A 20,464-nucleotide genomic window follows, 5' to 3' on the forward strand; every position below is an offset into this window, starting at 1 on the left:
TGAATCAGTATATGCAAACCACTCCGGAAGCTGGTACCTCTTTAGAGTTGTGATTAAGGTGAAACACAAACTAAATCTTTCACTGATTTTTAGTACCTGGAGGAGCTGTGGTAACCCTCCCTCATGGAGCAGAACACAATCCTACATAAACCATTCATAGACTTAGTACAATATGGTCCCTAAAGATATTGCATGTGATTGCAATATCTGCCACAATATTGCTTTGCTTTTATTTTAGAAAAAATGTTTTTCCTCATATAAACTCCATTTTCAAACATGTTTTTGAAACTGAAGCTTGAAATTAAATTTGGACCATGATTCAGACCTCCAGGTATGCATAAGACACCGCGTGCACTATGAGTTTTTTGGTAAGTCTGTGTTTGATACTAACATTTTTAAATTATGATTTTTGATGACACATCATTGATAAAATAACTGAATGGAGAGTCCTTGTGAACCTTAACTCAGCAGAGTTTCAGCAGCTGAGAGACTACAATGTCTGCTCTAGAAAGAGATGGTGATAGCAATCCCAGTACAGTATAGACCAGACATTGCCCTTATTCAGAAGGCTAACATTTTGTTTACAGTAAGCTCGTATTCTTTGTGCCAACTATCTGGACCACCAAGTATGTTCAGAACAGAATATTATTTTGTTTGTGACAATATGTGTGTGTCTATATTCAATTAGTCATGTACTCTCTGGTTTTATTTCTACCAATACTATAAAGTGGTGGTTGGTTTTTGTGGTTGTTTTAATCAAGGGGTAGGCAACCTATGGCACTCATGCCGAAGGCGGCACACTAGCTGATTTTCAATGGCACTCACGCTGCCCGGGTCCTGGCTACCGGTCCAGGGGGCTCTGCATTTTAATTTAATTTTAAGTGAAGCTTCTTAAACATTTTAAAAACCTTATTTACTTTACATATAACAATAGTTTAGTTGTATATTATAGACTTACAGAAAGAGACCTTCTAAAAACATTAAAATGTATTACTGGCAGGCAAAACTTTAGAGTGAATAAATGAAGACTCAGCACACTGCTTCTGAAAGGTGTCGGAACCCCTGTTTTAATTTATGAACACTTTGAATAACTTTGCAGGTATCACAATCTTAACGTTTATTGTATTTAATCCAATGATATATGAAAGATGTATATATTCAGCTGTTGCTTCTGTTCTTTTACAAAGGTATGCACAGTATACTGTATGACTAGCATTTTTACCTTTGGGCCAGGCAATCCTATTCCAGTTTCTCCAGTCAATCCAGGTGGCCCAGGGAGGCCTCTTTCACCCTTTTTAAAAAATAAAAAGGAAACAATTTTGCTTTTAAAGCATTTTAAAGCTTTGTAGGTTTCTAGAAGAACCAGACTCATGCAATTTTTCTAAAAAGGACAAATTTTGAATATTAATCACAATGGTTTTTTTGTTTCTCCTGTTAGGAATTGCATATTTCAAACCCACGGTATTATATTACATTGTTGGTGACCCAATCCATTGCCTTCTCCCCGGGCCCTTTTAAGTCATTCTGTGTAAAAAGCTAGATATTTCCTGCCCTGGTGGTGCAAGCCCTGGCAGCTACATTCAGGCACATGGGTCAAAATAGGATTGCAAAAAGCATTAGAAAAAAAGAGAGTGGTAGTGAAATAGATTAGATTACCTGGGTCTTGAGCTGGTCATTCTTTCTCACAGGAGTTGAGCCACTGATTTCAATGGGATTTTACATGATTCAGACTTATTCATGTAGGTAAGGGTATGCAGGTTTAGCCCTAAGAGCTCTTTCTTATTTCTAACATTTATGATTCAGTGACACTGTGGTAGCTTTAATTCTGAATCTTCTTGTTTTTATTACCTCTGTGCCTCAGTCTGTTGTTTTAAAGAGTGCTGAGTGCTTCTGGTAATAAAAGCCAAAATTTAGCATTTTGGATTTATATAGTGAACAGGAAAACTTGGTCCACAAAATGGTAGCATTAGAAAAGGGATGAAGCACTAGGAGAAAGAGGGCACTTTCCCAGTATTGTTTATGGATTATACTCAGAAACCCTGTATACCCACAAGTTTCTAACATAAAAGTTAGTTAATTAAATGACTGAACCTTGGAACTCAGAAGTCTGATCCAAAGCCCACTGAGCTATATGGAAAGGCATTTACTGGCTTCAGTCGGCTTTGGATCAGGTCCATAGTACTTAACACTCAAGGACCAGATTTTAAAAAATATTTAGGTGCTTAACTCCCACTGATAACTGCTTATTTTTATACTTGTCTTCAAGCCTACGTTTAAGAACTTTATCTTGCTCCTATTGCTGTAAATGGCAAAAACTCCCATTGACTTAAATGGTGACAATGTAACCCCTAACTGCAAGATTGGTAGCTCTGCAGAAGACTGGAGTCCTAGACACCCAGGAACTGCCATAATGGATCAGACCTGTGGTCCATCTAGTCCAGTATATTTTCTCTGAGAATGGCCAGTACTGAATACTTCAGAGGAAGCTGTGAGAATCCCACAGGAGATAGATGTGGGATAATTTGCCCCTGTCATTAGTTCTCCTCTGATCTGTAATTGATAGGGATAGGTTTAAATACTGAAGCATGAAGTTTAATATTCCCTCCAATGTTATCATAATTAATTATAAACAGCTCTGGATATTCTTAGCCATATAAATGTCAGACATCTTTTTGAATCGGGCTCAGTCTCTGTCTGTGACACAGTGCTGGGAGTCTAGAGCTGACCCAGGGCTCTTAGTATTAAGGTACTAGCTATTCCCCCTTGGAGTGGATTTAACTGGGGGGAATGGGATGTTCAATGGCTTACTTAGTCAGGAGGCTGAGGAGCTAATGAGAACAATCAACTCATCAACAGATAAAGGACAGAAGGAAGTGCAAGGGAGGAGGTTGGCAGGGGCAGGGGACACAGAACCTCAGGATGGTGAGATCTTGCCTTTTATGTCCCTGGAGAGTAGATTAGAAAGTTTACTTCCAGTTGTACTTGTAGCACAGAGTCGTACTGGTGGAGAGGACCCAATAAATAACACATTAGTGTCAGAAACTTAAAAGCATCCATCCTGATTGTGGTGGTCTAAAGGGAAGAGCAGGGAATTTGTGATATGACCCTAAAAGAGTTCCTTGAAAGGTCAAAAGACTGATAATGTAAAAATAGCACCTTCTTAGGCCTGGTTGACGATTTTAGGTTGAATTTAGCAGCGTTACCTCGATTTAAACCTGTACCCGTCCACATGACGAAGCCCTTTTTTCCAACTTAAAGGGCTCTGTGGTAGGGAAGGGGTGAAACCCCTTGAATACCCTGCTAAAATGCTGGCTAAGCCTTGCTTTAGGGCAGAGAGGGCGGGGCAGAGGTGCAAAGCAGCCAGCAGGGAGCCCAGCTGCGGGACCCAACCAGGGCAGGCTCACTGCAATAGACTGAGCTAAGCAGTGACAGCTGGGCTGAAGGCTAGGAGGTCTATAAAAGCCCTGAACCAAGCTCAATCAGGAGGCTAGCCTGGGCGGGGACAGGAGGCTACAGCTCTGTCTCCTCACCACAGGAAGGGAGCCTCAAGGGCCAAGAGACCCTGGAACGGGTTGGAAAGGGGAAAAACTGTTGGGGGATAAAGGGGACTGCACAGTGGCACTGTCAAATAAAGCACAAGGGTGAAACACCAGAAGAAGGTGTGAGGACTCTCTTTTATTTTACCAGCCTCAGCACAGGGCGAGAAGGCAGAAACCTGTGCGGAACCTGTGACAGGCTCTTAAAATCTGTTTCTTTACTCCAGCCCTAACAAGTGGATTAGCGCTGAAATTGGCCTTGCCGGATTGAATTTGGGGTAGTGTGGATGCAATTCAACGGTATTGGCCTCTGGGAGCTATCCCAGAGTGCTCCATTGTGACTGCTCTGGACAGCACTCTCAGCTCAGATGCACTAGCTGGGTAGACAGGAAAAATCCCACAAACTTTTGAATTTCATTTCTTGTTTGGCCAGCATGGCGCGCTGATCAGCACAGGTGACCATGCGGAGCTCGTCAGCAGAGGTGACTGTGGAGTCCCAGAATCGCAAAAGAGCTCCAGCATGGACTGAATGGGAGGTACACAATCTGATCACTGTATGGGGAGATGAATCTGTGCTAGCTGAACTCCATTCCAGTAAACAAAATGCCAAAACATTTGAAAAAATCTCCAAGGGCATGAAGGACAGAGGCTATAACAGGGACCCACAGCAGTGCTGTGTGAAAATTAAGGAGCTCAGGCAAGCCTACCAAAACACCAGAGAGGCAAACGGCTGCTCTGGGTCACAGCCCCAAACATGCCGCTTCTATGATGAGCTGCATGCCATTCTAGGGCGTGCAGCTGCCACTACCCCAACCCTGTGCTTTGACTCCATCAATGGAGTAGAACATAACACGGAAGCGGGTTTTGGGAATGAGAAAGATGATAATGAGGAGATTGAAGATAGCTCATAGCAAGGAAGCGGAGAAACGAGTCTCCCCAACAGCCAGGATCTGTTTCTCACCATGGACCTGGAGCCAGTACCCCCCCGAACTCACCCAAGGCGGCTCCTGGACCCTGAAGGTAGAGAAGGGACCTCTGGTGAGTGTACATTTGTAAATATTATACATGGTTTAAAAGCAAGTGTGTTTAATTATTAATTTGCCCTGGCATTCGTGGCCAGTACAGTTACTGGAGAAGTTTAATGTGTCTGGGGATGGAGCGGAAATCCTCCAGGGACATCTCCATAAAGCTCTCCTGGATGTACTCCCAAAGCCTCTGCAAAAGGTTTCTGGGGAGGGCAGACTTATTCTGTCCTCCATAGACTCATAGACTCTAGGACTGGAAGGAACCTCGAGAGGTCATCGAGTCCAGTCCCCTGCCCTCATGGCAGGACCAAATACTGTCTAGACCATCCCTGATAGACATTTATCTAACCTACTCTTAAATATCTCCAGCGATGGAGATTCCACAACTTCCCTAGGCAATCTATTCCAGTGTTTAACTACCCTGACAGTTAGGAACTTTTTCCTAATGTCCAACCTAAATCTCCCTTGCTGCAGTTTAAGCCCATTGCTTCTTGTTCTAATGGTAGGACACTTTACCACACCAGGCCAGTAACACGTAGTCAAGAATCACTGCAGAACAAAGCATTGCAGTGTATGGTCCTGGTGTTTGCTGGCATTCAAACAACATCTGTTCTTTATGTGTTATCCTCAGGAGAGTGATATCATTCATGGTCACCTGGTTGAAATAGGGTGGTTTTATTAAGCGGACATTCAGAGGTGCCCATTCCTGCTGGGCTGTTTGCCTGTGGCTGAACAGAAATGTTCCCTGCTGTTAGCCATACGATGGGGGGAGGGGTGAAGCCATCATCCCAGAGAATTGGGTGTGTGTGAGGGGGTTAGTTGGGTTTGTGCTGCACATTAACCCAGAAACTGCAGCCCCTCTTTTTAAATTGCCAACCCATTTTAAATGGCCAACCCAATGGCTGCTTGGTATGGGAAATGAGAGAGCTACTGTTTGAAACCATTCCCACATGTTATGAAGGTTAAAGAAGCCAAAAGACGGTGGCTTACTATGGCTGCCTGCAAGCCGAATTCTGTTGCCTGGCCCTGCGTGAGTGATCTCTCACACCAAACCGGCATACCCTCAATAAGAGGCAAAATGCGACCTTGTAACGAAAGCACATGTGCTATGTAATGTTAACAGCAAGGTTTACTGTGAAAGAGTGTACCCATTGTTCTATAAAATGTGTCATTTAACTACCAATGTCCCTTTTTTTTCCTCCATCAACTGCATATGTTTCTCCTTCGCAGAGGCTAGCGAAGATTAGAAGATGAAAAAAACACACTTGGGATGAAATGTTCTCTGAGCTCATGCTGTCCTCCCACACTGACAGACCACAGCAGAATTCGTGGCGGCAGACAATGTCAGCGTGCAGGAAAGCACAATATGAACGCAAGGAGAGGTGGTGGGCTAAAGATGATCGGTGGTGTCATCTTGCTGTCAGAAGGCAGGAGTCAATGCGCAGGCTGCTGGAGGATCAAACTCATATGCTCCAGCGTATGGTTGAGCTGCAGGAAAGGCAGCAGGAGTACAGACTGCTGCTACAGCCCCTGTGTAACCAACCACCCTCATTACAAAGTTCCATAGCCTCCTCACCCAGAAACCCAAGAACATGGTGGGGGGGCCTCCAGCCATCAAGCCACTCCACCCCAGAGGATTGCCCAAGCAACATAAGGCTGGCATTCAATAAGTTTTGAAGTTTTAAAGTGCAGTGTGGCCTTGTCCTTCTCTCCTCGCCCTCCCCTTCTGGGCTACCTTGACAGTTATCCCCTATTTGTGTGATGAATTAATAAAGAATGCATGCATGTGAAGGAACAATGACTTTATTGCCTCTGCAAGCGGAGATCGAAGCGGGAGGGGAGGGTGGTTAGCTTACAGGGAAGTAGAGTGAACCAAGCTGGGGGGGTGTTCATTAAGGAGAAACAAACAGAACTTTCACATCGTAGCCTAGCCAGTCATGAAACTGGTTTTCAAAGCTGCTCTGATGCGCAGCGTGCCCTCTTGTACTCTTCTAACCGCCCTGGTGTCTGGCTGCATGTAATAAGTGGCCAGGCGATTTACCTCAACCTCCCATCCCGCCATAAACGTCTTCCCCTTACTCTCACAGATATTGTGGCGTGCACACAAGCAGTAATAATAATGGGAATATTGGCTTTGCTGAGGTCTATCTGAGTCAGTAAACTGCTCCAGCATGCTTTTAAATGTCCAAATGCACATTCTACCACCATTCTGCACTTGCTCAGCCTATAGTTGAACAGCTCCTGACTACTGTCCAGGCTGCGTGTGTAGGCTTCATGAGCCATGGCATGAAGGGATAGGCTGGGTCCCCGAGGATAACTATAGGCATTTCAACATCCCCGTCAGTTATTTTCAGGTCTGGGAAGAAAGTTCCTTCCTGCAGCTTTTGAAACAGACTAGAGTTCTTGAAGGTGTGAGCATCATGTACCTTTCTCAGCCATCCCACATTGATGTTGGTGAAATGTTCCTTGTGATCCACCAGTGCTTGCAGCACTGTTGAAAAGTACCCCTTTTGGTTTATGTACTCGCTGGCTTGGTGGTCTGGTGCAAAGATAGGGATATGGGTTCCATCTATTGCCCCACCACAGGTAGGGAATCCCGTTGCAGCAAAACCATTCACTATGGCCTGCACATTTCCCAGAGTCACTACCCTTGGTATCAGCAGCTCTTTGATTGCATTGGCTGTTTGGATCACAGCAGCCCCCACGGTAGATTTGCCCACTCCAAATTGAAGCCCGACTGACCGGTAGCTGTCTAGTGTTGCAAGCTTCCACAGGGATATCACCACTCGCTTCTCAACTGTGAGGGCTGCTCTCATTTTGGTGTCCTGGAGCTTTAAGGCAGGAGAAAGCAAGTCACAAAGTTCCATGAAAGTGCCCTTATGCATGCAAAAGTTTTGCAGCCACTGGGAATCGTCCCAGACCTGCAACTTTATGCGTTCCCACAGTCTGTACTTGTTTATCGGGCCCAGAATCGGCGTTCCATGCCATGAACCTGCCTGATTAACACCATGATGTGCACATTGCTGGGGCTCGTACTTTGTGAGAAGTGTTTGTCCATGTCCTCATCACTCTCGTCACTGTGCTGCCGTTGCCTCCTCGCCTGGTTTCGCTTTTGCAGGTTCTGGTTCTGCATATCCTCCTGGATAATGCGCGTGGTGTTTACAGTGCTCATAACTGCTGTGGTGATCTGAGCGGGCTCCATGTTCCCAGTGCTATGGTGTCTGTGCTGAAAAAAGGCGCGAAACGATTGTCTGCTGTTGCTCTGACGGAGGGAGGAGCGACTGACAACATGGCTTACAGGGTTGGCTTACAGGGAATTAAGATCAACAAAGGGAGTGGCTTTGCATCAAGGAGAAATACAAACAACTGTCACAAAGAACGGCCCCCTCAAGGAGTGAACTCAAAACCCTGGGGTTAGCAGGCCATTGATTTCACAGAAGGAGGGAGGGAGGGGGGAGCAAATAAATACAAAACAAATCAGGTCTATTTCTTGCTTTGATCCACTCCATCTATCTTATACATCTTAGGCTGGCAGCAGACAATGTAGTCAGGAGCAGTGCCACAGTTTTTGCCTCCCTAGGTGGCAGCACTCCTCCTCTGAGCATTCTCCAGCAGGGGTCCTTCCACTCCGTGTTTTCGGGGCACTTCGGCAGTGGGTCCTGGAGTGAGTGAAGAACCTGCTGCCGAATTTCCGCAGAAGACCTGGAGCGGAAGGACCCCCCGCCACCGAATTTCCGCCAAGGGTGGCAAAATGTCACCCCCCAAATCCTGTCACCCTAGGCAACCGCCTAGTGTCACCTAGTCGAAGCGCCAGCCCTGGGTACAGTACAACTGCTAGCCATTGTCATCTCCTGGCTGCTCACCAGAAGACAGTGCTGTCCGACTGCCAGCAGGACTGAGTCTCCATGAGACAAAATTTGAAAAGGGAATGACCTGGCTGAGTCACTCCCATGTCTGCCCAGGCACCCCTGACCGACCTCACCGAGGTCGGCTAATAGTGCACGCAGGAGTACAATGACGACAGCTACCAATCATAATTCAACATCTGCTGCCAAAAGGCAAAGAGCTGCTGCTGTGTAACAATGCAGTTTTACGTCTGCCAGCACCCAGGAGACATACGGTGACGGTGAGCTAAGCGGGCTCCATGCTTGCCGTAGTATGGCGTCTGCACAGGTAACCCAGGAAAAAAGGCACGGAATGGCTGTCTGCCATTGCTTTCATGGAGTGGGGGCCTGACAACATGTACCCAGAATCACCCGCGACACTGTTTTTGCCCCATCAGGCATTGGGATCTCAACCCAGAATTCCAATGGGCGGCAGAGACTGCGGGACCTGTGGGATAGCTACCCACAGGTACCCACAGTGCAACACTCCGAAGTCGGTGCTAGCCTTGGTACTGTGGATGCAGTCCGACGACTTAATGCACTTAGAGCATTTTATGTGGGGACACACACAACCAACTGTATAAAAATGATTTCTAAAAAACCGACTTCTATAAATTCAACCTAATGTCAAAGCGTAAACATACCCTTATTCAACGTATCTGTTCACGGTGCAGATTCCAAGTCTGATTTGTTTACCTTATTGACACATGTAAGTTCTGATTTAATTTTTACTTCTTGTTAGCACTGCGGAGCCAATTCAGCTATGGGAGAACAAAATGGATTTGATCCCTTTTCATGCATAATTAACAAGATTATTCAGTGAGATCCAGTGTCAGACTTAGTATTACTAATAAGAATGTACAATCCAAAAGGAACACAGTTTGGCTTTCAGATCCCAGGCTGAATTTCCATGGTTGGCACTTACAAGTAAAACATGTTGTTTTCTAAATTGAACACATCTGATACATCAAGTGGTAAGAGACAACAAATAATTTTTGGAGTAATACTGCACTTTAAGCGTTCAAGTACTAGAAGAATGGGATATAAATCACTATGCTGAAGAGATAATGTCCAGCTGAATCTAGTGTAGTAAACACCAGGAGTAGAGTAATAGTTTTTGCTAGGTAACTTGCAGGGATATTGAATAGATGAATTACTTGCAGTCCCCATTTAGCCAAATCCCTTGAACAGAAGTGAAAAGTGAAAATGGGGAAGAGCATTATTGTGGTATGGATAACTGCATGTGTCTTTTAACCTTAAAAAAAGAGGAGATATTTTAATTCTTGCCTTTGATCCTTGCACACCTTCAGGCCCTTGGTCTCCAGGTAGCCCTTGGGAACCCTGTTAAACACAAATGTTTTTATCAGAATTTTCCAGGCTTTCATAGCAAGGGGTTTTTGAGAAACAAGTAATAATTTCCTGCAATCCACATGAAAATCTTTGTCACAAACAAACACAATTTAAATTCTGCCCTTGTATGCAAGAATGCAGCTGAGGACAGCATTTGGCTCTTTCTTAAGTAGAATAAAAGTAAACAGTCATCAGAATTTACCTACATCAACAATGGCAACACTGCAAACTCCTCTAGGTATTAATAATGTAGAGTTTGGGGTAGGGGTGATGGAACAGTTTTTATAGTGGGGATGCTGAGAGCCATTGAAACAAATTGTAAACCCTGTGTATAATGGAAACTACTTCAAGACAGGGAATGTGGCAGCATCCCCCGCATCCCTAGTTTCAGCACCTATGGTTTGCGGGTTCTTATACAAAACACTGCTCCCAGTAAAAGGTAAAATTTTAAAAGGTAAAAGTAAAATTTGATCTATTTAAAATGTGTAACTTGATTTTCTTGGGGTGCATATTTTTCATAAAGATATTCAGATTTTTGTTATTGATTTTTATGATGCACTATAACAAGTTTGCTTGTATGACAGATTCATCTAAAACAATAGGTACAAGAACAGGCCATTTTAAGTCACAAAACCTTATTGCATCGAGTGGGAACAGAACTGATCCAAAACATGCAAGCTGGCAATATTCTGGACTGTTATAATTCCTTCATAATATGGGACTATGATTTATCAATGTACACAACTTTCAACCCCTGTTAGAAAACATGGGCTAGATCTTCAGCAGGTATAAATTGGCATAGCTTGACTTCAGTGGACTTCAATGGACCTATGCCAGTTTCCATCAGCTGAGGATGGCTGAGCCAATTACTTTGATTTAGATGGGTCTGTAGTGAGGTGGTTACCCGCTCCAGCCCTGACAGGGTTAAAACCAGCACTGGGAGAGGGCTGGAGGGCTGGGAGAACAGCCCAGGCTGAGTGGGAAGCAGGCTCAGCTGGGGCCATGCCCCAATTAGGGCCCAGCTGGCCGTATAAAGGCTTGAGCCAGGCAATCAAACAGCCTCTCTCTGGCTGTAGAGGGAGATGGGCCTGGCTGCAGGGAGCTAGAGACAGGGTACCTGAGTGGAGCAGGGCTGGGGAAAGGCAGAAAAGCTGGGGAGCTCCAGCCTGGAAAGCCCCAGGCAGCAGCCTAGCATTGGGCTAATAAGTACTGGGGGTTGCAGAGGGCAGCCCAGGGGTAGGCAAAGGCAGCAGGTCCAAACCCAACCTTGCCAGTAATGAGTAGGCTGATACTGCAGTCTGCCCCAGGGCGTAGGGGCTAGAAAATGACTGGCAGTAGCCATATACTGAAGCAAGGTGGGGATAGTGGGTGGGGGTTCCCTGGGGAGGGGAGACCCTGATAACAAGGCACTGGGTCCGGGAGGGACACAGGGGCCAGCGGTAAGGTGGATCACCAGCTTGCAGGGGGCACTCCAGGATGCTGGAAGAGCTAATTCCCTGAGATGACCAGCAGGAGGCACCACAGGGGTGAGTCCCGCATGCTTACAGGGTCACATCTCACTAGTGCGCTCATTTATTTCAATAGTCCGTGGCCCAGTGCTCCTAAAGGATAAGGCTCTATGTTGTTAAGTTATCAGTGTTATTTCTTTTCCTACATTACTTCTTAAATCAACTACTCAGTTATGAAGGGACAGTGGTTGGTAGGCCTGACATTTTATATGCTTTCTGTTTACTAAAACTTGTTGCATATTTTCATTTTCTGCCTAATCAAGGGTTTAGTCACCTGATCCTTATTCGGATCAATGAAGACAATGAGGATAAAAGGTCCCAATTCAGGAATAAATATATGCTAAGTATTGCCCACAGCATCAGACATGACAACATCACAGTCTTTCCATTGCTGTGGGGTCTCTTCTGCACACTCTGACTGGCAGAAATGGTAATCAGAGAACAAAAATATTCCATTGTCTACATTGAACTCCAAACATCCCTGTCAATATTGCAATGAAAGAGAATACGTGTGTTAGACACAGAATATTTTGAATGAGACTGGCTTTAGAAGTCTAGGCAGCTGAAGCACCTCAGCTGGGCCATATTCTGAACTAAAGTGATTTCAAAGATTTGCAAAGCACCAAGGAAGCAAAGTATGTTTGTGCTGTTTGTTACCTGTAGACCTCTTAGTCCTGTGTGACCAATTGGACCTTCTGGACCCTGAAAAGCAAGAAGAAAAAAGTGCCTAGAAAAAGCTAACACTTCTAAAATATATTTGGATACATTAAAATATAATATAAAGAACATCAAGAAAAGAAATCAAGAAGTCAACAACTTGCAAGAAAGTACTGCATAAATATGAAAACTGGGATACAGTAGTTAAATTATAGTATGGGAATGAATTTGAAGTCAGATATCAAGATCCTGCATAGTCAAGTTTTACATCGATTTCATTAAACATGTTTACAACTACCATACACTGAACCTTCAAGCCCACTGCTAGAGTTAAAATCTTGGTTTTCATTTTCATAGTCATACACCCCTCAGTCCACCTTCCCCCTTTAAAAATGGGCCTGATTCTGCTTCTGCCAAAGTCAATGAGAGTCTTGCCAGTGTCTGAAGTGGAAGTAGGCTTGTGCCCTAAATGCAACTAAAATATAAGAGCAGCTGGAATAATTATTGAAAAATGACCTTTGTTCAGTTTATCTTTATTTGATTGACCTTAAAATTTGTCAACTGTATTCTCCCTCAGCTTTATAAATAACACTTACACTAAATCTACCACAATGTGCATTATTCAGGGATACCAAATTTTAAATCTCAGGCAATTGTCTCATAACTTCTCCATACTCCATTTCACTGTACATTAGGAGAAATAGTATTCTATAACAAGGTTTTCCCTTAAGTTTAATAAGCAGATACTTACTCTGTCACCTTTTATCCCTGGAGTGCCACAGTCACCTCTTTCCCCCTTAGGAAGTAAACCATAAATATTCAAAAAGTTTACTTAGCATTACAAGGATATTTTTATTCATTACATCTTCCTGCAAGAACACACGTCCCAAATGCTACAATTTTTCATGAACAGCCAACCAAATATGTTGATGTGTATATCTACAAGACAATACCAACATATCAAATGTTCCTACTGAAAATCATACCTTTTCTCCTTTGTAGCCAGATTTTCCCTGGGAAAAGAAACAAAGAAAATTGGAAGACATTTCAACATGATTTAAGTAAATTAATTGTGACACTGTTACATAAGCTGCAACTCCATAGTCTTTATAGAAAAAACATAAAGTTTCAGGCTCTAATAAACATTCAGCTACAACACTGGATCTCTGAGGTGGCAATCTGGCTGTGTATATGACCGCTATCTACAGTAATATATATTATATGTACAAAATGCCCTATGTCAATGCAATTTTAAGCTGAGATTTTAATGATACAAAGGCTTGAGCTCTAGAGTGAAGGTTGACACTCCTGTAAATGTAAGCATATTTCTGGAAAGGTAGAGGTGGTGTGGGCATAGTGAGGACATCAAAGTTTGAGACTTGTTGAAAACTTTTAAAAAAACTGAAGGAAACTCAGCATGGGGGAAAATGTTCAGTGCCCTGCACACAACAGTGCAGCTCTGAAAGAACTGCTATATTTGTGTTTTTTCCAATCCTTGTATGACAGTTGTATGAGGGGAAAGGCTGCAAAGCTGAACCCAGTGTTAATAACTACAGGTGGCAAAATGAAACAATTCAGATATTATTCTTTCCTCTGTAAATCAGGTTTCCAGTCCTGCAAGGATATCTGTCTGTGCAGACCCCAACGGCTGCATAGAATCTCACTGATTCAATTAAAGCATGTCGGTCATGTGGCTGGATCAGGGTACTGGTACATTACTGTAACTACATCAACTACATTACTGGTAAATGTTGATAACGCATTATAACAGGAATTCTCAAACATTTTCATAGACTGTACCAGAGTGTTTTGCAGATCACATTCACAGTCACAAGCACTACCACCACTGCCATTTATGATCACATACTTCCCCTATGCCAACTATAGCATATTTAAATGGAAAAGTAATATTTTCCTCCTATTTAATATATTAGGTTGTCTTTTAAAGCAACTGGGCCTGTGTTTCACTGGAAGTCAGAGTAGATGGTCAGAACAGTTCCCTATGGCCTCAAAAATCTCTGAATCTAACAGCAGAAAACATCACTCCCCTGATTTTTGTGTTGTCTGCAAACTTTATCAGTGATGATTTTGTTTTCTTCAAGGTTATTGATAAAAATGTTAACTAGCATAGGGCCAAGGACTGATCCCTGCAGGATCCGACTAGAAATGATCCTGTTCATTGTTGATTCCCTATGTACAATTACATTTTGAGATCGAACATAGAAATGTAGGGCAGAAAGAGACCTCAAGAGGTCATCTAATCCAGCTCCCTGGGCTGAGGCAGGATGAAATATACTAGACCATCCCTGATAGCTATTTGTTGAAAAAGTTCTTAAAAACTTCCAGTAATGGGGATTCCACAACCTCTCTTGGAAGTCTATTCCAGAGCTTAACTATCCTTATTGTTATGAACTTTTTCCTAATATCCAACCAAAATCTTCCTTGCTGCAGATTAAGCCTATTACTACTTCTCCTGCCTTCATGGACATGCAGAACAATTGATCATTATCCTCTTTATAACAGCCCTTAAAATATCTGAAGACAGTCAGGTCCTTCCTCAGTATTCTCTTCTCAAATCTAAACATCCATTTTCTTTAACCTTTCTTCATAGATCAGGTTTTCTAAACCTTTTATCATTTTTGGTGCTCTCCTCTGGTCTCTCTCCAATTTGTCCCCATCTTTCCTAAAGTATGTTGCCCAGAACTGGACACAATATTCCAGCTGAGGCCTCACCAAAACTGGGTAGAATGGGATAGTTACCGCTTATGTCTTACATACAACACTCCTGTTAATACATCCCAGAATAATAGCTACTGTTGACTCTCTCATTCAATTTGTGATCCACTATAAGCCTTAGATCCTTATCAGTTCTACCACCTAGCCAGTAATTCCTTATTTTATAGTTGTGCATTGGATTTTTTTTTCCTTCCTAAGAACTTTGAACTTATCTTTATTGAATTTTGTCTTGTTGATTTTAGACCAATTCTGCAATTTATCAAGGTCATTTTGAATTCTTATGCTGTCCTCCAAAGTGTTTGCAAACCCTCCCAGTTTGGTGTCATCTACAAATTTTATAAGCATACTCTCCACTCCATTATTCAAGTCATTAATGGAAACATTGAATAGTACGGGACCCAGGACTGACCCCTGCGTGACCCTACTAAATACCATTCCCCAGTTTGTCAGTGAACCATTGATTGCTACTTTTTTTCCCGCCCACTTTATATTAATGTATTCTTGACTACATTTATTTGGTTTGCTTATAAAATGACATGTGGGACTATGTCAAGTCTTACCAAAATCAATATATTTCATGTCTAGAGCTGCTCCCCATCCAGGCCAGGCTGGTGACCCTGTCCAAAAAGAAGCCTAACTCTGGTGGGATTCAAATCTACATCCTTTAAATACCCTCTCAGCTCTAGAAAGCCAGTGCACTATCCATTGTGCTTCAGAGCCTCTGTTAGTTAGCAGGCAACTAATCCACTTAATATGTGCCCTATTAATTTTATATTATTCTAGTTTTATAATCAAAATGTCATGCAGAACCAAGTCAAGCACCTTAGAGAAATCTAAGTATATTACATCAACTATTACCTTTTATCTACCAAACATGTAATCTCATCAAAAAGATATCAAGTTAGTTTGACAGGATCTATTTTCCATAAACTCATGTTGATTTGTATTAATTATATTACCTTCCTTTAATACGTGAGTCCCGAATTAGCTGTTCCATTATCTTGCCTATGATCGAAGTCAGACTGACAGGCCTATAAATTCTGGGTCATCTTGGTTATCCTTTTAAAATATTGCACAATATTAGCTTTCTTCCAGCTCTCTGGAATTTTCCTAGGGTTCTAAGACTTATTGAAAATCACCATTAATGGTCCAGCAAGCTCCTCAGTCAGCCCTTTACAAATTCTTGGATGCAAGTTATCTGGACTTAGTGATTTAAAAATGTCTAACTTAATAGCTCCTGTTTAACATCCCCCTGAGATACTAGAAGAATGGAAAGAGTGTTAGTCATATCCTATGATGATGATATCTTCTGTTTTTTTCCCAAAAAACAGAACTGAAATAGGTATTGCATATTTCTGTCTTTTCTGGATTATTATTGATAATCCTACCATTTCCATTTAGTAATGGACCAATGCCATAGTTAGGATTCTTTTTGTTCCTAATATACTTTAAAAATCCTCATTTTTCTTAACTCTGTAGGCCATACTTTTCTCCTTCTGTCCCTTTGCTTCCCTAATCAATTTTCCTCAGTTCCTGACAAGGAACATAGCCAGTGCTATCTGCATTAAATTGTAAACTGAATATATCAAATATAGAAGACTAAACCAGTTGAGGGGGTATATAACCCCAATGGAAGTGTGTAGTTGTGGACTCCCATTACTATTAAGTAACAGTTAAACACGTTATTTAAACAATACTCCTTTTGAGTTTTTCTAACTCTTTTATTTCTTGTGCTAATGAATCACTGGATGATGAACTGGAACTGAAAACTCTGCTTGGCTATTGTAATGTTTATTGCAAACATGGGATAACTTCCTTGAAGTAAATGAATAATGTAATAGAGAATATTGATTTCCTTTTTACCTCTGTTCCATCTTTTCCTGGAATTCCATTGAGACCCGCCTCCCCCTATGAAGAATCCAACATCAAGATCAGTCAAACAAGGAAAATGTAATGCTTTAACCTCTTTAGTATAATTTAGTACATACTAAAGGAAGCATACCAGCTCCCTCTTCCAAAGTTTTAATTATCTGATATGTAAGATACTAATATAGAAGTTCTGTTTGCAAATTACATTAATGTATTTTACTTCAAGAGAAAGGGAAGACTAAATAACTTAGATGAACTATCCCAGTTCATAAATGCTAAGTACATACATTACTATTCTTTCAGTTCAAATGAAAATTGATGCTTTTACTAAATCTTTAAAAATTCATGCCACCTTTACTCCTTTCTGGCCAGGAACCCCATCATCACCTGGACGACCCTTTTTTCCCTAAAAACAGCAAAAAAAAAAAGTTATGTAATAAAACATCACATAACATATTCCCCACATCCCAAATTCTGTATAAATCATTCAATACTTTTAGACAGGTTCAAGTAACTTCACCGCAAAAAGAATTATTAAATAAAATTATTTTATTTGGCAGCATATGCAGTACTTTAGGAATTATATTTTGGTCATTGTTTCCTGTACATTAAACAAATCACTGTAATTATCACAAATGTCAAACAGCATGTCTGGGAGTGACATGCCCACTGCCACAGAAAACCTGTTTTCTTCTTAACATTTCTGTAAAGCATCTAGGACTAATTTTATCTGAAAAACAGATGAGGACATTTTTGTAGAGATCACAGTTGTTCATTTTAGCACTGTTAAATGATGCATGTTTGTACTGAACTTTTTGAAATGTGTGGTTTCATATAAAAGATACCTGTTTCTTCAAGTAGTGATATCTTATTGTAACTTAAACTAAAACTGTCAAATATATATTACTTTAAACTAAGAATGCTATTCTATAGAAGGCAGAGGCAGTAAAATTTAGTGTTCGTAACAGGTCCAATGAAAAAAGTCAAGACTGCTGCCTCAGACTCTGAGATCTTGGGTAAGTAATACAGAATCCCTTTATACTTCAGTTTGATTTTAATGAGTATAATATTGGGTTGTTCAAAGGCTTCAGGATTCAGTTTGACAGCTAAACCCTGTTTAGTTGATCGGAACTGGTAATGAAACAATCCTGCATCTTTGCTTGGAGGGTCTAGTTCTATGTACTCTCCAAAGAAAGCCCACTCTTCTCTACACTTACCTCAAGCCAGTTCCCTCTTGAGTTGGAAATTCCTAATGTTTCACCCTGCAGGATTTCCTTTCTTTCCTTTTCTCTCTTTACCTCTTGCCTCAAAGCAGCTCAGTTTTCTATACTCCTGATTTGGAGCTAATGAGAGTCATCTGGTCTGGCTGTCAGATTGAATCAGTAGAATAGCTCTGCACTTCCATAGAGATGGAGCCTCCTTTTTGCCCTTTAACCATGTATGTTTTTTGGGGGGGGGTAGGGGTGGGGGTAGGGGGAGGTTGGTATCTGCTATGACCAAAGCAGATCTCTGGCAGATCGTAAATCACACAGCTGTTCCGTTTTAGAGAGAATGTCACAGCAGGAGCTAATGAATAGCAGGCAAGCTCTCCCCACATTTCTCATTGATCTGACACTTCCACACAGTGTAAGTACAAAGAAATACTTATTATAGCTCTAACTTTGTCTCATGTATCAGATTCAGAGGATTAATCAAAATGCCTAGAACAAATTTAATCGCAAATTACGTTATGCATTATTCACTAAAACAGAAGGAAAATGAGAAATGACAGCTACTTACGGCAGGGCCAGGAAGGCCTCTTTCCCCTTTCTCACAGTTACATATAGGAGCTTGGGGACACTTTGAATGAAAATGTTCACAGCAAATCAGTGCACTTTCATGGTTAAGCCAGAAAACATTGCAACATTTCAGTTCCCATATAGTTAATCTACAACCACCAATGAATTACTTCTGTAGAATAAACAACTTTCTATCTTTTAATTGCATTCAGTTACTTTACCACTCATGAGTAATGTGGTCATCCCGCACCCAAGCCAAGAAATCCTTTATATCACATCACATACTCATGAATTTGCCACAACCCCCTTGTAAGGGGTAGCCTGTTGTTGTCGTGCAGGATGGTGGTGGTGGTGGTAGGGGGGATGTAATAGCTCTGGGCTGATCAATCCCCCTTACACAGCTACCTGTTGTATGGGTAGCTGGTACAGGGGAGTAAAGGGGCACCATACTTCCTTACACCCCCTTATTCCACTGAACAGTCATGCAGGATGGGTCATAACCTGGCCTTATATAAATGCATAAACAAAATGTTTATATGCAAATTAATATAATCTAATTAATAAAATGAATTTTAATGTTCTGCATTTTTTCTCTTTACTTTGCATTTATACTGTTCCAGTGGATCACGGATCCACGGTGATTATATGTAGTTACTTTTTTTTATGCTTTCAAACCATAAAATATGAAGACTCAATACATACAGAAAAAGTGTTAAGGTTTTTTAAAAATTATTTATTTGTCAAACGTTAAGACTTAGACAAGTGGGCACCCAAGCATAATTGTTATCTGAATATCCCAGATAATGTGCCTCCAAGCACAACAGCATGTAATCCATTTTAGGGTTTTGTACTGTCACACATCACCATCCTTTTTGAATGCCTAGAGCAGCGGTATGGCATGTGTGCTGAAGGCGGCACGTGAGCTGATTTTAAGTGGCACTCTGTCATAAACAGATAGCTAAGGGTTAATGTTCTTTTACCTGTAAAGGGTTAACAAAGGGAACCAAACACCTGACCAGAGGACCAATCAGAAAACAGGATTTTTCAAATGTCAAGGGAGGGAAGTTTCTGGGTGGGTGTTCTTTGTCTTGGTTCGGTGGCCCTCTCGGCTCTGAGAGTGATCTCTCTATCTCCAGGCTTTCTAATCTTCTGTTTCCAAGTTGTAAGTACAAGGATAGTAAGACAATAGGTTTATATTGTTTTTTGTATTTACATGTGTGTAGTTGCTGGAATGTTTTAAATTGTATTCTTTTTGGATAAGGCTGTTTATTCATTTTTTCTTTTAAGCAATTGACCCTGTATATTGTCACCTTGATACAGAGACCATTTTTATGTCTTTTTCTTTCTTTTTATATAAAGCTTTCTTTTTAAGACCTGACATGCCTTTTTTCACTGGTTAAGGCTAAGGAATGAAGGGAGGGGGAAAATCTCTTTGTGTTAGATTTACTAAGCCTGACTTTGCATACTCTCTGGGTGAGGGGAAAGAGAGATTTGATCTCTCGGTACTTGTGTTTCAAGGACTTGAAGCAGGGAATATCCTAGAGTACCCAGGGCGGGAAATCTGGGAGGAGGTAAAGAGGGGGAAGGGAAGTGGGTTATTTCCCTTTGTGGTGAGACTCAGGGCATCTGAGTCTTGGGGTCCCCCAGGGAAGGTTTTGGGGAGACCAGAGTGAGCCAGACACTGGAATTTTCTGGCTGGTGGCAGCGATATCAGATCCAAGCTGGTAATTAAGTTTGGAGGTTTCATGCTAGCTTCTCATGTTCTGAACTCTAAGGTTCAGATCTGAGTAGGAAAGTTATGACACACTCATACTGCCCGGGTCCTGGTCATCAGTCCAGGGGACTCTGCATTTTAATTTAATTTTAAATGAAGCATCTTAAACATTTTAAAAACCTTATTTACTTTACATACAACAACAGTTTAGATATATATTATAGACTTAGAAAAAGAGACCTTCTAAAAATGTTAAAATGCATTACTGGCACACGAAACCTTAAATTAGAGTGAATAAATGAAGACTTGGCACACCATTTCTGAGAGGCTGCCGACCCCTGGCCTAGAGGGAAATTTGATTAGCATAGCAAGATCCCTAGAGGACTTCATGGAATCATTTGGCTTGT

The 20,464-nt window shown here is 41.8% G+C and overlaps 1 protein-coding gene across 1 annotated transcript in view; it reads right to left on the reverse strand.

The window, feature by feature from the left end:
* The window catches only part of LOC115659397 (collagen alpha-1(XXVIII) chain-like), a 73,420-nt gene that overhangs the window by 40,260 nt on the left and 12,696 nt on the right, over positions 1 to 20,464 (reverse strand). The window contains exons 4-11 of the mRNA XM_030579431.1: positions 18,345 to 18,404; positions 16,918 to 16,971; positions 16,560 to 16,604; positions 12,947 to 12,973; positions 12,712 to 12,756; positions 11,961 to 12,005; positions 9,733 to 9,786; positions 1,223 to 1,291 (exon numbers count right to left, since the gene is read on the reverse strand). Of these exons, the coding sequence (XP_030435291.1) occupies positions 1,223 to 1,291; positions 9,733 to 9,786; positions 11,961 to 12,005; positions 12,712 to 12,756; positions 12,947 to 12,973; positions 16,560 to 16,604; positions 16,918 to 16,971; positions 18,345 to 18,404 (399 nt within the window). The remainder of the gene's footprint in view (positions 1 to 1,222; positions 1,292 to 9,732; positions 9,787 to 11,960; positions 12,006 to 12,711; positions 12,757 to 12,946; positions 12,974 to 16,559; positions 16,605 to 16,917; positions 16,972 to 18,344; positions 18,405 to 20,464) is intronic.

Source organism: Gopherus evgoodei, chromosome 11, assembly GCF_007399415.2.
Source record: "Gopherus evgoodei ecotype Sinaloan lineage chromosome 11, rGopEvg1_v1.p, whole genome shotgun sequence".
Lineage (NCBI taxonomy): Eukaryota > Metazoa > Chordata > Testudines > Testudinidae > Gopherus > Gopherus evgoodei.